The 17,512-nt window shown below is 42.5% G+C and overlaps 1 protein-coding gene across 3 annotated transcripts in view; it reads right to left on the reverse strand.

Annotated features, from left to right (window-relative positions):
• CLEC16A (C-type lectin domain containing 16A) overlaps nt 1-17,512 on the reverse strand; it is a 1,932,649-nt gene that overhangs the window by 936,842 nt on the left and 978,295 nt on the right. For all 3 annotated transcript variants that reach the window (XM_069647805.1, XM_069647806.1, XM_069647807.1), the window contains exon 15: nt 17,263-17,307. In XM_069647805.1, coding sequence (XP_069503906.1) covers nt 17,263-17,307 — 45 coding nt within the window. The remainder of the gene's footprint in view (nt 1-17,262; nt 17,308-17,512) is intronic.

The following is a 17,512-nucleotide window of genomic DNA, read 5'->3' on the forward strand; positions in this document are numbered from 1 at the left end:
TAGATGTATATTAAGATCTCCTACAATGATTAATTCACTACCGCTGTTGTAGAGGGCGATAAGGTCAATTTTGTCACATATCGAATCTATTAGTTTGTTGTCGCTAATAGCTGTCGGTTCCAATAGATGTTAAAGACTGATATACACAATCCATACACTAGGTCAACTTGTTGTTGTCATCACTAGGCATGTTAATGGTGATATATTGAGCCCAAGGATGGTTGTTATTTCTAGCTACTATTGACCATGTAGGAATGTTTTTCATTGAAATCATCATTCCTGATGCAGGCCTACCTAGAGTCGAAGTTATTGCAGGATTCATCCAAGTTATATATCCCTCAGATAGGACCTCTTCTGTCAACCAAGTTTCTTGAAGGCATATTATTTCCGATTCTGCAAGAGTTAGTGAAGTATCTTCAAGAAGATGTTTATGTCCTCTCGTGTTCCATCAGGTTAAGGATATTTTATTTGGCTGAACTTCTTTCTCTTTTGGTTGTTATAAGTATGTTTTCGTCCTCTCTTGGCTTTGGTTTACTCTTCTAAATTCAGATCTTAATATTGGAGTACGTGTAGACTCTTGCCAATTTTTACCTCTGTTTCATCCTTTTTTTCTTGTTTTGATTTTGGTCAGAAAGCACTATATTCTTGGATTTTATTTCAGCCATGCTTCTCGTTACAAAGATTTCTTCTGTTTTAAATCCTAGTTTTCCTAGTTGATGATTTATCGCTAGGACACGTTGCATAGTCTCTTCAGAATAGAAATCAATGTGAGCTTCTTCCATGTGATTTTTATTTGGAAAGATGATTACTTCAATATCGTCAGATCCAATCGACTTCAGTTGGGGTATAGCTTTGAATAGAGCAGAGTATTGGATCTGTTGAGCATCACTGGCGCTTCTGTACTTGTCGTCATTTGAAACAATGCTATTCTGTAGGCGTGCGTAGAGCTCAGTGGATTGTGAAATGTTGGTCTCGTAATGGGTGGGCTTCCACAGGAGACAGATCTTTCATTTTCTCTTCCTCTATCTTGCACTGCTGAGGACCAAATTTCCTCATTCGATACCGAAGAGTATGTGAGAGATGTTGTTTATATGGTCATCAGAGCATTGCGTATTTATTGAACTGTCCGTAGTTGTATCATAGCATTCATCTACGATTATTAATGCCTCATCTTGTGAGTTTATAGAGATTGGATTGCTTTCTGTCGATTTGTCAGTTATCAATATCTCTGGTGTTGGTGACTGATTTTTTTGCATATTTGTTGTATCCTGATTAATTTCTGCTATTAACTCATCCAATGGTTCAGGCAGGATTTGAATAGCTTTTTGAGGTATTGTTCTCAGTATATTAATTAGTGGCAAGTTCAAATTCCGTCCCTGTTGCGCCTTGTTCTTAGTACCATCTCGTTGCTTAGTTGGCCGAGTCTTATCACCTAACGATTTTTGTACTGTTTGCATTTTTCTGAGGAATGCACAGGAACCCGTTTGCGTTTTCTTAATAGCTTTTTTGTGCATTGGTTTGTTCAAAGAGTCTTGATCTACAGTTCCTCGTTTGGCTAAGTCAAAAATGTCAAAAGGTGTGCACATTGGTGGTTCGTTAGTGCCTGGGATTGTCGGGACTGGAAGATTACATACTTCAATAGGACATTTTTGCATTTCATATTGTGTTGTTTGGTCAGTGTTCATGACTTTGACATCCATTTGTTCCTCAGTTTGTGTTTCTTTATTAAGAAATTGTAGTTGGAACGGCGTGTGTAGATGTTTTTTCGCTTTGTCATCTATCAATTTCTTTTTTATTGTTGACACAGTTTCCATTAAATTCTGTTTGTCTATGCGATCTACTCTTGCCATGTCCGCTAACCGTGTTTGCCACATCCTGGATGTTTCAGCTTCAAATTTCAATCTCTCTTGTACGGTATTTGTAAAGGTTTCCAGCTGGGTTTGTTTAGTCATGATCATAGCAAGAAGAGTCGCTTGATCTTTTGTTGCATCAACCATATATTCCTGGATTGCATTTGACAAAACTGCTACCAAGGCGTTCTGCAGATCTAGCATCGTAGTAGGCAGTCTATATGGAGATTTAGACAAATTCCTTAAAGATTAATCTTTCATACTTATGAATTGAGATTCAGGATTCTCTGTTCTTTGATTCTTTGGAAGGTTGTGGGATATCTCCAGAGGTGTTTTTAATGGGATCTGATTTCCTTTATGTATAATCAGCGGTGAAGTATTAATCTGTTTGATTTGGGCTGGTGTGATGACTCCATTTAACACTTCAGATCTTTTCTCTTGGGAGTCCATTATTGCATCTATCTCTGTAATATCGAGCGACAGCCGTGCTATCCGGATAGGCAAAGATTTTGTGTAGTCATCATTAATGGAGTCAGTAGGATAGTATGTTGAGTGCCACTGTTTGGCTATCCTGGCTCTCTCTTGCAATGATGGTGTAAGAGTGATATCTTCAGATTTTGCTTTTTGTAGTTTTTTGCTTGTGGTTTTGCTTTGAGCTGGCATCAGTGAAACTGGAGTACCAGCATCAAGTGGTAAATTGACCTGATGTGCTTTCCCTGTAGTTGGTAATTGAGTTATCAAGCTACTGGTTTTGAAAGATTTGGTGGCTGCCTGTATCGGGATTGGGGTCATTCTGCTCTCCCTATTAGTAATTTGAGATAGAATTTCAAGTTGATAACTCGTTTATCAGTTCTGGTGGACTTCTAGGTGTATTGGGGTCTTGGTCTGCCATGTTACAGTCCGTTGACAAGATTGCCTTGGTTCGGTGTTCGCCCAATTTGTTTTTTATCTCTTGTTTTTGGATGAGACACTCCTTAGTTTTATGTGATCCGATCCTCACATTTTTGGATTTAGTGTTTGTCATAGGTTTCCCATTCAAATCTGGCCGCTTTGTGATTTTATTAACCAGGGCTACAGATTCTTCTAGTTTCTCTTGTAGTCTTGTACGAGGTTTGGGCAATTCCATTTTGGACTGTATCTTATAATATATGAACAAGTACTTCAAGATTAGCTATGTGTCTCTATACTTTTGATTTTTCTTATGAGCACTTACCATTTGTTTCTGCCGACTCCAGCCGCAAACAGCAGTTAACAGCGCGCCCTTTTCTCCACGCGGGCTTCACGCTGCAAGGGTCGCGCTGTTGTGATTATGAAGGACTGTTCAGGGGGCGTGGCCTACAAATGGCACGTGACACCAGTCACGTGAGGATGCAAAACGGTCTGATTCCAAGTCCCACTCGCCTCAACTGCTGTCAGCTGATTCAGACTGACAGTCTTACGCAAATTGAAGCGGGTGAAGATACTCAGTCAGGCGAGAAGTCTCAAGGTAAGAAAAGCAGTTTTCCAGTTCCCCAGCCGCACAGCAGTTAACAGCGCGCCCTTTTTTCCACGCGGGCTTCACCTAGTAAATGCACCTAGATTTGAGACACTGTAGTAAACGAACAAACACCCAAAACTGAGGAACCCAATCGTTCTTTCTCGATGGGTAAATTGTCTTGTTGGTCAGTGCAACCTGGTCATGGGTTCAATCCACTCCTCTAAAGTTCAATCTCCTCGTTCGTGCGTTCAGGTCCGCGTTCACAATGCTTTAATGTCCTTGCCAATGCTCCTCACGAGTTTGCTCGATATCCGCCCATGCTTTTTTTTTTTAAAGTGTCAAAATGTATGTACATACAATAGTCCTATAACTTATCCCCCACTTGACAAAATCTATTCAGTCGTTACACAAACATTGAAGGTTGGGTCTATAATCTTTCTCAAACTTTTATCCACATTCATCAAATAGCAACAAAGTTATAAGCCTTCTAAAAATGTTGAGACCCCCCCTCTAATTACGCCCCCTCTTGAGAACATCCCACCAAACTTTAGAAAACCATTTATATCTAGATCCAAAATGTTTTTTCCAAATATTGTGCAGATTTGTCAAATGACACCACATTTATATGCCTTTACAATATTTTGGGACCCCCCTCTAATTTAGCCCCCTATTGACTGAATTTAACAAAACCATTCAGGATTATTTCTAGAATAGAATTGCAAAATTACATCAGTTTCAAAGTGGTGGCTGCACTGTTAGGGTTCTAGAAAGCAGTCTGCAAGTGCAGGGGTTGGCAGAAAGCTAGTGCAGGGGTGGAACTGTAGGGAGGGAGGTGGCAGTGCAGAATACTTTTTAGCCAGGAAGTGAGCAGGGGAAAAGAAGTACATGGAAAGGTTTTCAAGTGCTTTCAGAGGTATTGTACGATCCGACTGGAAAAAAAGGTCTGACCGTACAATGCGACCGAAAAATGCTACCACCAAAGGTTCGAAGAACAGCAAAAGTTTGAAACTTTGGTGGTATCATTGCAGATAAGTAAAAAAGGTTTTTAAAAAAGACTGCAGTGGTTGCGGGGGTGTCCCCTGTAACACCCGCTCACTATACCGCACACCCGCAAAAAACAGAAACAGGGGCTGCAGGGGTATCCATCGTAACACCCCGCTCACTATACTTTATAGTATAGTGAGCGGGGGAAACCCCTGCAGCCCCCATAGTATGTAAGTGTGTTCGCATGAGAAAGGTGCAAACTTTTGGTAGTTCGCACCTTTCTCATGCGAACTTTCCGGCCGCGGCAAAATCAGCCACGGTCGGATCACTTAGAATCCTTTCAGAGCCTACCATCCTTTTCCTGAAGATCCAGGGAGACAGAGAGCGTGTTGTACATGGCGGCCGCAGCAGAAGAAACACATGTACCACCATCTGGTTGTGTGTACAAGCAACTGACCCGGACGGAGTAGGAGGCTGATGATATTTAGGAAGTGAGAGTGGAAGGTATTCAGGTCCCAGGGACCAGATGTCATTCTGCGTAATGCACAGGGATTTTATTTTATTGTTCGCAGTCACTGGGAGCTACTGCAAACATTTTAGTACAGCAGAGATAGGATCCCTGCCGTGCACACTCTTTTATGGAGGAGTTGCTGAGGACCGAAAGTGGAGGCGGGCAGATTTAAAAAGAGTCTGTGTCAACAGTGCAGCGTACACAGCACTATACACGTGCACACACTGACCTTTTGGAAAGTGCCTGTAGGTTGCTAAAATACATTCAGTGGTGCACTTAATGCCTTGTTTTTATGAGTTATGTAGTAGGTGGGTTAGTGGGGAACACATTTGGTACATTTGTGGGAAGGAAAGAACAGAGTTACTGTTTCTCTAATATAGTGTATGATATGGGTAAATGAACACGTTGGAAGCACATACTAACAAATTGCCACTTCATGGTGGCAGATGGGAGGAACATCAGAATGCTTTTCAAAGACGTAGTGGACGCTTACTAGCAAATATTGTGCGCACAGGCACTTATAACACAGTTGTGCACATACTGCCAAAAATATGTTCATAAGTTTGTTTTGTGGTGATGGGTGCTTATGAGGATGAATGTGCATGTATAACTCCTGCAATGTTTTACTGCAGTTTCCACTAGACATGCTTTCCAATAACAGCACACGTGCAGCCCGATGTTGTAATGGTACATATGAAGTGTTGTGGAGAACTGACATTGTAAGATGCTGAAGTCTTGGAGCGCATTGGTGGATGTGTGTGTGCGTACTTACAAATATCTAATAAGGGCGTGGTGGGAAGAGGATAGTGGAAAGGGAAGGAGGCCAGTTCATGAATTGCTGGGGTGCGGCGCTATATCCTGTGCTTTTGAACATGCTGGCCAATGGAAATGCGATTGTTGCAATTGTCCAATGAGGTGGTTAGAGTGTGCTTCACAGGAAAAGGTGGCCATATTTTGTTTGATTACTGTGTGTAGTGAGGCAGGCAGAGATGGCGAAACGCAAAGTTTTCATAGTGGGTGATTGCTTTGTGCTCGATCTGCTCCAGTATGCCGTGGAAAGAGGCCTTAATGGCAATTTAAATTTGGACAAAGTGGATGCTTTGTGGTGCAGTGTCCCTGTCCGTACTTTCGACCGGCTGGTTGAAGAATGTCAACGAGTGGCCACTTTAGGTACTGTAGACGTTGTGGTACTGCATTATGGAGCATTGCTTTTGGGTTCAAAAGCTTGTGCAAGTGTGTACCGTGAACTCAAAAAAGATGATGAAATAAGTGCAGCCACTGCCACGGTGCTTGTCTCATGTATACCACCAAGTCCAGTATATAACTATTCCAATGAATGTTGTCGGCAGCCAGAGGTGGGAAGGCGTCTTATCAACAGAAGCATGTGTAACTTCTTGCGTGCGGCTTGGATGTACTCCAATAAGAATGAGAACATTGGTTATCGATATCTACACCTTCTCAATGGAAATGGCATTTCATTTTCCAATCTACAGGCTGCACCGAAGACGCTATTGTAAGAATGTGAGTCACAGTGGAAGCTTATTTAAAAAGCCACCACTACAAAGGACATCCCCTACCTTGGTTGACATTTATTGTACTCCCGCACGTACCCAACCTGCAAAAATCTGCAGACATCACCACAGTTGCAGGGTTGTAAGTGTAACATACGCCCATTTTGCAAATGCACATATTCTGGTTGCGATTGTGGAGGACACAGGGTTGCGCTATAAGCTTTGTCGGTGTGGAGTGCACGCCGAGACTGTGGTATACGGTATATTTGTTCACCTTAATGCAATAGGTGAGCTTATGGCTGTGTGTTGTACGAGTCACAGCATATGCTTTGTGGATGAATTGCACATATATTACTTGACAGTGAATGAAAAACTGCGTCCGATGAGAGTTGTGTGCGCTGTATCATGGGGGATTGTACGCGTATGGAGCAACTACACTGAAGTGATTACTTTTGGTTTGTCTGTGTGAGACTTTGATGACGCTCAATCCTGACAACATTATTGTTGTTGATTGTGTAGGGAGAAACGGACACATGTAACACAATGTTTAGTGGCGTTTGTGCTGAGGGGGGTAGTAGGCCAGGAAATGATTTTGTTTCCGATCTCCTGCATAAATTTGGTTCCCAATATGCAGCCACCCATGTAGGGACGTTATTTTTTATTTGATGCGGAAATGAAGAAAGCGCGGTACTTTGTCAAGAAGTGTTTTTGTGTCTTTTTACAATTTGCGCCATTGTCGTACTGTACAAATGGGAATCTATCATTTGACAGCACAAGCATTTTCCCCCCACAAATAGCGTTCTTTGTCCTATTACTGCATTTTCCATTTCTGCACGCTCAACACTCATTGCTTTGGTGCCCTTTTTGGAAGTATAGGAACAATGTTTCTCCTTGCTGTTGGGCACTTGCGCCCTTGAAAATGCACCGCAGCACGCACAACCATCTCTTTCAACAGCCACCTATTTCTACCCATTTCCACTGCAGTGTTTTCCACACTACCAACGTTCCTTCCATTTAGCATACAATTGTGTGGAGGGTATACGATGCACGTCGCACTGACTCCCTTCATTGCCACCTACATTGTGACACTCTAAAAGGAGCTTTTTATGATAATTACGCACACAAAGCATTATTAAAGGGATGTAAAGGTGCAGGTGTGATATTACAAACACAACATCATTTCTTAATAAGGTATGCTAAAGCAACGTAATAAAAACCTATGAAATTCACTAAGAAAAAACGTTGTTAAAGGGACGTTATGGTTAAGTTGCACTACTAAAAACCTTTTGCCTTTACTGAAAAACTACCCTAAAGCAATGTTATGCTTAAAGTGCCCTACTAAAAACCTATGAAATTCACTAGCAAACATTTTTGTTAAAAGGACGTTATGGTTAAGTTGCTCTACTAAAAACCTATACAATTCAATGGAAAAACATTGCTACAGGGACGTTATGGTTACAGGTAAAACCTAAAAACCCCAGAAATTTGCAAGTTATGGTACGGTACGCAACTATAACTCGCGCTACCACTGTGCACTGCATGGACTAACACCCATGACATCAAAGATGACATCACAAATGTCGCGCTTCTACCAGTGTGTATTTCTACCAGTGTGTATGTTTCACATGTCAAGAGAACGAGCGACATGTCATTTTTAAAATATGTAACAAAAATTCCACTGCTTGGCTTTGAGACCTGGGAATGCAGTGACCCTAGGGCCAGAGCACCCCCTGAGCTACTAACCTCCCTCACCCTGCTCACTGCTCAGACAGACACCCTAGACGAAGGGCCCAAGAACAAATTGGGTCAAAATCAACCCTAGGATAAAAACGAGTGCAGGTCCAAGAGATCCCGAAAATATACCAGCACCACTAGGGAGGCCTTCAGGGCACCAATGGGACGGATCAGGGGGCCCTTAAGGGAACCGAGGAGCAGTGGTCGCGAATAGCACCTGTGCATCCGTCCCCCCCTCACGCGGGCACAGAAAAAGAGGGAGTTAGCAAGTGCAAGATGGTAGACAAAGTTCCTGAGGCTGCAGTGCATCTGTCACTGGAGACCCACCCAGAACCAGAGAGTTACGATTCCTAGCCACTGTACAGCAAATCTGAGTTTGTTTGGCACAAAGAGTGTGGGGGTGTGGGGCTGAGGCACTATATAAGCCCAGACTCCCAATCAATGTGAGAGAAAGGACGACGGTGGTGGGAGCAAGGATGCGTTTGGAGAGAGCTGGAGGAAGAATTGTGGAAGACAGGAGAGGAGGAGCTGAAAAGCTGAAACCTCTTCAACATTGAGGTTCTATTCTTTCCCGCTTCCACTCTTCCCCGACCTGCTCTTTCATTTCTCCCATCCTCATTCACCTTTCTCCTCTTCGGCTCGCAATCTTGGGGTCACTTCCGATTGGCCACTTTCTTTTTCCCCTCGTATCTATGCTACTGCTCTGACTTGTTTCTTTCTATTTACTATTTGCCTAACCAATTCATATCTATAATTCCAGGCCATTATTTTGTCGTTCTTCTCTCGCATCGATTACTGTTTTGCTCTTCCTGCTTCTCAACTTCGCCGGTATATAACTCTGCTATTCGCCTGCTTTTCTCTCATTTCCCTCGCTCTTCTCGTTTCCTCTCTTCTATCAATTTCTTTTCTCACTTTAGATTCTCGCATTCTTTTTCATTTTCTCTGTATCATTTACAAATGCATCCATAGTCCCCTTTCATCTCTTGTCTCTTTCTACTTTCCCTCCTCTTTCTGTGCACAATCTCAATTTCTTACTATTGCTCCTAAACCCCTGTGTGGTGCCTGACAATTTCACACTCTCTTCTTTCACCTAATGACTGGAACTCTCTTCCGCTATCTAGGCGCTCAACACATTATCTTCATCTATTGCACACACAATTTAAATCTCACATACTCCCCGCTCTACCTAGTCAATTATGTTTTTATTTAATGTTCTTTTTACACTTTTCTCATTTTACTTAATTCCTTTTACCGTTAATTTATTGTTATTGCAAAACGCTTTGGCAAAAGCACTTTACTAAATAAATGTAAATAAAAACAAATACAGAAGTGGAGACAGCCCTGGTGGAGACTGGTGACGGTAAGGAAATTGAAGTTCAAGTTATATTGGAGGATATGAAGAAAGAACAAGGAAAGGTGTTAATGGAATATGAGGCAGAGGTGTCGCAAAGAAGGAAAATAAAAATCTGTTCTTGGAGGAGGTTGGAAAATGTAAGGAGGAGTTTGGAAGCATGCAAGTCAGAATGTTAGGAGGTAGCTGGAGGAGTTTGGCAAGTTTAAGAAAGGGCTAGGAAAAAGCAGGAGGAGTCTGTAGACTTGTTGGAAGGAGTAGGATATTTTTTAGAGGAGGTAGTTGAAGTAGGGATACAGGTGGGGAGTATGGAGAAGGTGACAGGAAAAGAGTTCAAGCAAGTGGTAGGATGGGTGATCAAGGTGGTGGTGAAGGAGAAGAGCCCCAAAGGTGACAGAAGGAAAGGTGGAGGAGGAGAGAACGAAGGAGGTGGTTGCTGAAGATATTGAGGAAGATGTAGTGGAGAGTTGCCAGGCAAAGCCAGAAATTAATAAAGAGATCCAATGTAGACAGGAAAAGGGTGCGGTTCAGAGGATTGAAGAAGACAGAATGAGGAGGAGGAGGAAAAGGCAGGAAGAGACAAACAGTGGCTGGAAGACAAGTACTTGAAGATAGAGATAAAGAGTCTGTATAGGAGCTGATAAGACAAACAGAAGATGAGAAGATCAGCAGCTGAAAGGAGCTTGACAGAGGACAGGGTGTTTTAGAAGGTGCAAAGAGCTGGAAGTGGAGCCATTTAAAATATATCAGAAGGAGAGTAGGGAGAGCTATAAAGTAAGAGCAGGCTTTCGATAAAGCCAGGTACACAGTATCAGGAGGTATGAGAGACTGGCCCTAGGCAGGCAAAGGAGTAGGATGAACAAGTCAGGGGCAAAGTAGCCAGGAGGGAGCTTATCATCAAGAGGTGACAGCGAAAGGGGTGGCGAGACCAGGTAAAGCTTGGGGACACAAGTGGGAAGGCTAGGATTGCCCATGAGGCTGTCAGCCAAGCCTGAACCAGCTCCCTTTTCATTAGAAACCGTAACACTCCCTTCAAGTAACCCAGAAGAACAAATTACTTACCTCTTAGTAATGTTAATTCTGATGGATGGTTTTTGCCACCCAAAGACGCCTCATTCATGATATCTATCTCCCTGCACTGCTGCCATTCGTAAAACATTCTGCCACCAGGAGTAGCAGCATGGGTCTGCTTGATGCCTCTACGCAGTGAATATGACGTTGAGGCCAGTATATATCGAGCCACTGTGCCACCTGACCTCAGTTCCATCCTTTTCTCTAGCATTCGGATGCTAAGGAATGACAGAACTGAAAGTTGTACTACCTCTATCCACCAAAAGGGGCAGGTTGGAAGGGTGAAGAGGAATCTGTACAGATTATGTTCAATCAACTTAACAGTACATCACATCTCAAAGAGTATCATATTCATAATAAAACATTTGGAGAGCATTTTAAATGCATTCTCGCGACTGTGGTTCCTCACCTTACCAGTCCAGTGTACACACACTTCCTCAGGAATTAATAAGTGTGCCCTTGGAAGCTACCAGCCAAAAGTATGATTAGGCAATAATACCTACAACAGCAGGCTTGCCTGAGGCCTCAAGTTCTAGGCCCTTAAGACTAGGGCTCCGGAAATGTTACAGACATATCCAGTCAGCCCCCTCGGGTATTGTTCCTATTATGACACAAGACTAACCCCCAAGATGCTAATAATGGTTAAGAAACAAAACTATTTGTGGCAGGTATATGGGTCATAATGTCCATCACGGCCATGCAAATGAAAGCTAGGGCTGCAGGCGGAGCCAATCTTGCATTTCCATGGCAAGGGTAGGAGCAGGTGAATCAGTCGAAGAAGCTTGCAACAGCAGGGAACAACTAGAAACCACAGGCAAGGTCCACTTTGGGGCAGGGGAACAGCAGGGCAGGCATTTCCCAAGCAGGATGCAAGCTTGATAAATGGTGAGCTGATGCGTGGAGCACTTACCTTGCTCCAAATGCGTGCTTCGATCCATAGTGCGACCAGATTAGTCTACTTATTTTTCCCAGGTGTTATTTAGCCCAATAAGTTATCATGCTTCTTAAGTTTCATGTTTTCTTGAGGCTTTTATTTTTATTTTAAATAATCTGATCTTTGTCTGATTAACACTGTACCCCACCTCTGTGATCTATGCAATGAACCTTGAAGATGAAAGTGTATACTAAAAATAGTTTTATTTCATTCATATTTGAGAAAATGAGTAAAAGAGGATTTTGATCAGGCAAATAGTTTTTAATAGTACCCATATCGTTTTCATGTATATTTTAGTCTAAATCCAATAGAAAAACATTGCACAGAAATTGCAGATATTATACAAACAGGTAACTATGACTTTTTAGCTATTACCGAAACCTGGCTACACCAAGTGGCTGGCCCGGCCTTGAGGCTCGCTATACCCCCCCCCAATTACAATATCTTTAGAGAAGAACCAACTCCCGATGAGGAGGCATAGCCATCATTGCCAAAACTAACCTAACAATAAAATCTGAAACATCCCTGCACACCAAATCTTGCAAGTCCTTAACTGTCAAAGTCCTAACTTTTAATTCACAAACCATTAATACACACCCACAAGGCCACCCACCAGGCCCCATTGGATCTTTCGAAGAAGACATTTCTACGATCCTCTCAGACAACTTAAAAAATTCTTCACAAGCCCTCCTATTAGGAATGACATGACATGAACTTGGGCTTTAATGATCACAAAAAGGGAGAATTCTCATTCTATGGCAAATTTCCCTCACCTAGTGAGTTCCCCAGCAGCTTTGCTGGATTTCTGGAGTTTATTTTTTCCACTTGGTAAGAGTGTGAGCCTTTTGCCCACTCTTACCAGTGTTTTGCCATGTGCATTTCTACTGCTTGTGTGTTCTTGGGCTCTGGAACACACCCCTCCATGAGCCCCAGTTTTGTGTGTGTTACACAGCACCTTCAGTGCAGTAACACAGGGTTGTCTTTAAGACTTCCCTCTGACTCCATTTTTCTGGGGCTGACTACCGTCCCCCAGGAATAGGTAAAGTTGCCATTAACTTTACATAGTCACATTTAAAACTACAGACCCAGTACACCCCATCTTACATGGAGTATTGGAAAGGGTTAATTCTTATCCCTTTTCATCTGTACCTCTCGGAGCTTTGTTTTGCTCTTTTAACATTTAGACTTGGCTGGTGGCAGTGGTATCTACCCTAACTTTTTTACCGCGATTATACTATATAAACGTGGTATTGTTCCAGACTATTATATTAGCCTCGAACATAAACCCGCTTGACCAAATACTCTTTCTTTTGACTCCGGTCGGGTTTATTCACCATTTCTTTTTGTTCAAGTCCTTCTTGTGTTTTACTTTGCACGGCAAACCAGATTTGCCTTCTTTGTTCAACGTCTTTTGGCAGGCTTCTGCAGAGAAGCCTTCCTCTTGGCGCCAAGGTAGCTAGGTGTGCTGAATGCGAGGTGAGGGTGTAGTCACCCCCTGCACAGGGTATCCTAGGAAACCCAAGTCGCACTAACTATGCCATGATTGGCTGGGGTGGTTGTCTGGGCCGGACAACCCCACTGCTGCGTGATTGACAGCCAGGCTGTGTGAATGGGGGATTTTTGCATAAAAGGCAGGACTCTTGGGCTGGAAGTCAGAGTCGCCACTGGAACTACAAGGAACCAAAGAGAAACGGAGAAGAAGATGGCTGCTGCAACTACCAAGTCCTGGTGAAGCCCTGCTGCAGTCCTGAGCTATCTACCCTTCAACGACCAGAGAAGATCCAGTCCAGAGTCTTCTTCCCTTGAGCCTGGTGGGGTCAACCAGCTCATCTTCCACAGCCAGAGGATCCTCTTCGTGGTCGAAATCGCTGCACACCGATGATAGCGATCTGAAAAATCTCTACTGTTTTAAAGAAGCGCACCTTTTATTCACCGTCGCTGCTGCTGGCCTCATGCCTGGGAAGTGCAGCTCACTCCAGACGTCGTCCTTCTTGTCCCCACGACTGAAGAGCCAGGAACTATTGAGTCTGCAGGAAACTACCAGGAACAACTGTCGTGGCACCAGCTTCATCCGAGAATAAGATACTGTGTCCAACTTTGAGGAACTAGGGTGAATCCCTTTTCTCCTCATCCAAGGCTCGTCCTCGTCTTTTCTCCTTCTTATAACTTTTGCTTCCTCTTTTGACAATATCCAGGTACGCCTGGCATCCTTGAATCATCTTGAACTATCTGACTTTGTGATCCTCGACAACAGGAACCCTGTTCCACCTAACACTGGTGCAGGCCTATTGACTTTTATCCTTGGGTTACAAAGTGTTCTCTGATTGTGTCTGCCTTGAATTTTTGCCCCAACTCTCTTTTGGTAACTCTGGTGCTAAGTGTGGTTTTACCCCGGTAACATTTCTTCCTGTGGGTATGCGTAACTTTAGTAAGACCGAACTGTCATTACTGTCAAAAAGTGATCGCCATATGTATTCCCGGTAACGTCTGTTTCATAACACCGGTCCAGAAAATCATAAGGTACTTAGCTTGAGTTGTTTCATCCAAAGTGAATTGGTTGTGTGTAGTGTATTTTATGTGTGCTTTTAATTTTAATAGAGGTGAAGTGTTTTGCAAACAGATGGTCAAAAATAAATGTACTTTTACTTTTTAACCAAAAACCTTGAGTCAGTGTTTGCTTGAGTCGCAGTAATTGTGGTTCCTTTGTGTAATCTCTACTACTGCTCATTTGCTCTTGAGATAAGTCTGGCTGCTCCGCTACTGCTACCACTTTAACAGGCTTGTACCAAAGGTGAACTTGTCTTGCCACTTGTAGTCTTAATTGTGTGTAGTTGCCCCTAAGGGCACCGCACAGGATTCTTCCTAACAATGTGCAAGCGACTAACATAGCCAATGTCCTCTCAGAGCTTGGTTTTAACCAAAGAGTGTCACAGCCTACCCACGAGAAAGGTTTAACACTTGACTGGGTAGCTGACCACAAATGTAATATAACCATTACTTCTATTAGCCCAGAAGTGTGGACAGATCATGCTCTCATAGCCTTCTCTATAGACGCTAAAACTATCCAACCTCAAGGTAATACATTAGCACCTCCCATGCAAACAAGGAACAAAAAAATACAACCACAGACAGGCTATTATCACTGATCCTCCCCACCCTTAACTCGCTACCTGACACACTAGATCCTACATCCTGGTTAACAAATTCAACTCAGCCATGGCCAATGCCTTGGATACCATTGCTCCTTTGAAAATGAGAAACAGCAAGCCCAGAGCACATCTAAATGCCTGGTTCACTCCACACCTTAAATCACTAAGGATAGAAAAACATAGGTGTGAATCCTCTTGGAGAATAGCTCCATCAGAGGCAAACAAAGTAGCCTTTATTAACGCTTCCACAAAATACAAAATGGAAATACGTAGAGCCAAAAAAGAATGTTTTGACAATAGAAAAATGCAAGCTAAATCAGGTACCAAAGAGCTATTCACAATACTGAAGGAACTAGAGAACCCTATCCCGGTACCTGATAATGGTGTCAAAAATAAAATTTGGTGTTCCAACATTCAGAACGCCCTCAACGATAAAATTGCCACCCACCAACTTAAAATTGACAAGAAAAAAAGTAAACATACCTTCTGCTACTACCCAAAGTGAAAAACCACTAATCACCTCCAAACCTGAGCAAAGATTTAACTTTACAAAAGTCTCCATACTAGAGGTTGAGAAAATAATACTATCCCTCAAACCTTCCAACTGTCGAGGTGATAACTGCCCAGCATAAATAATAAAAGACGCTGCAAGAGACTTATCCCCATTTATTTCCAAACTGATCAATGCCTCATTTTCATCAGGCATGAAACCTAACAATCTCAAGGAATCATGGGTCCTCCCTCTCCTTAAGAAGCAAACACTGGACCCGGCCATACCCACAAACTACAGGCCAATCACCATGGTGCCGTTCCTATTAAAAATATTAGATAGAGTGGCCTATCTACAGATCCAAAAATTCCTGGAGCTGCACCAACTCATAGGCACCCGGCAATCAGGTTTTAGACCACAGAACGGTACCGAAACACTTGCTGATCTCAAAACCCAGGTCGACGAGCTTAGAGAGCAGGGAAAAACTGCCTTGCTTCTCCTCTTGGATCTCTCAGCAGCATTTGACCTGGTGGATCACAAAGAGCTTTGTACCCACCTAGACACAGCAGCGCATTTCTCCCCACATGCTATAACTAATGATCATTTTTAAGCGAAAGAACTATGGGGTTCTTCTCTACTTCGGCAGCTGCAGACCCCGTTCCCATTACATGTGGTGTGCCCCAGGGATCATGCATCTCCCCTACCATGTATAACATTTTCACTAAGCCCCTGTTTGATGATCTGGACCTTCTTGGTGTCACCTACACTAACTATGCAGATGACACCCAGATTCTCATCCCACTTTCTGGGGATTATAAACAGGATTTGGCCTTGGTGAATAGGATATACTTCATCATCCAGGCATGGATGGCACAACACGGTCTATGCCTGAATAATGACAAAACGGAGCTCATCATACTAGAGACTGCACCGAACATTAAGAAACTGAACCAAGACTACTCATCCTTTGTCATAGATGGCCATACAATTAAAAGAGGCCAAGGAGGTAAAAACACAAGGTTTTTACCTTGACTCATGCCTTACCTTGGCTTGATCAGATCAGCAAAATCATATCTCTCCACCACCAGGTGCATCACACTGGCAAGAGCACTTGCACTATCCAAACTGGATTACTGTAAGGCTCTTTACCTGGGTTCCAACAAACACATTATTCAGAAAATCCAAATATTGCAAAATAATGCCCTTAGAGCAGCCTTAGGAATCCCCAAAAGAGAACACATATCCACGATTAGAAGACAATCCAACTGGCTTTCCACTGCAGACAAAATCAAGATTAAAATGGCTTCCTTAACATTCAAATGCCTCAACAAACTAGCACCAAGATATTTGACACAAAGGTTCAAAAGAAGGTTCACATCTAGACCTACCAGAGAAGCCTATAATAACCGCCTATCAGTCCCCCCGTTCAAAATGACTACAACTGGAGGGAATAGCTTCCCTGTTAAAGCGGCCCAATTATGGAACTCCCTCCCGACTACTCCAAGGACTGGCCAGTCTTACCCATAATTCAGATTAAACATTATCAAGTGGCTCAAAGAAAATGACGGATAAGCTCTAGCTATATCAGCCATTTGACTCACAACCAAATTGGTCACTGCTTTTCTACTGTATACCCTTACTTGTAAATATATGTGTACTTCTTGCGGTATTCACTTTAACTTGTACTCTGTAACTATGCGAATATGTACTGTAAATGTAAGTTATAAGCTTAAAGTATTCTTGTTCTCGCACCCTGATACCTTCGGGTCTGGCGCACGTTACAAATAAATAGACAAAACAAACAAATAATACAAAACTACATAAACATTACATTGAAACACAACCAACCAGGTTTTCACAAATAGGACGTTCAAAGAATGGCCATAAATACCTATTGCAGACAGAGGATTTGTCCAAGTATCACAATAAACAGATATATAAACCTTTACAGGATAACACATCAGGAGGCTGCGTCTGATGGGATGGACAGCATTTTATGGACTGTAAAGGAATTGTTAACCCTTGTTAAGTTTCTGAGAAAGATAAGAGATTACCTCTAACATAACATCTGTAACAGTGAAAGCATCAGAACTGTTCAACAAATAATGTTGTTCTATAAAAGTATGTCCTGATCAATCAATCTACTGGCGTAATATTTGGAAGGCTAAGACTAAAGCTAAAAACACCAATTCAGTCCTACCTTGTAAAAGCGACGCAGGAGATGAACACTTTCTTCTCTTGCACCCTAGAGAAAAACAAGACAGGTGTTTATATGGCAAACTTCCTTAAAATAACTTGCAAACTAACATTAAGAAATATTGCAATGTTTTCATTATGTATCATGACGGTAGCTAATCACAATTGATGGGTGTTCCCATTAATTCCTCCGTTCATTCCTTCTTTCCCAATTCATATACCCTCATTTATTCACTCCTGCCCTATGTACACTC

Source organism: Ambystoma mexicanum, chromosome 2q (assembly GCF_040938575.1).
Source record: "Ambystoma mexicanum isolate Mex_15411 chromosome 2q, UKY_AmexF1_1, whole genome shotgun sequence".
Lineage (NCBI taxonomy): Eukaryota > Metazoa > Chordata > Amphibia > Caudata > Ambystomatidae > Ambystoma > Ambystoma mexicanum.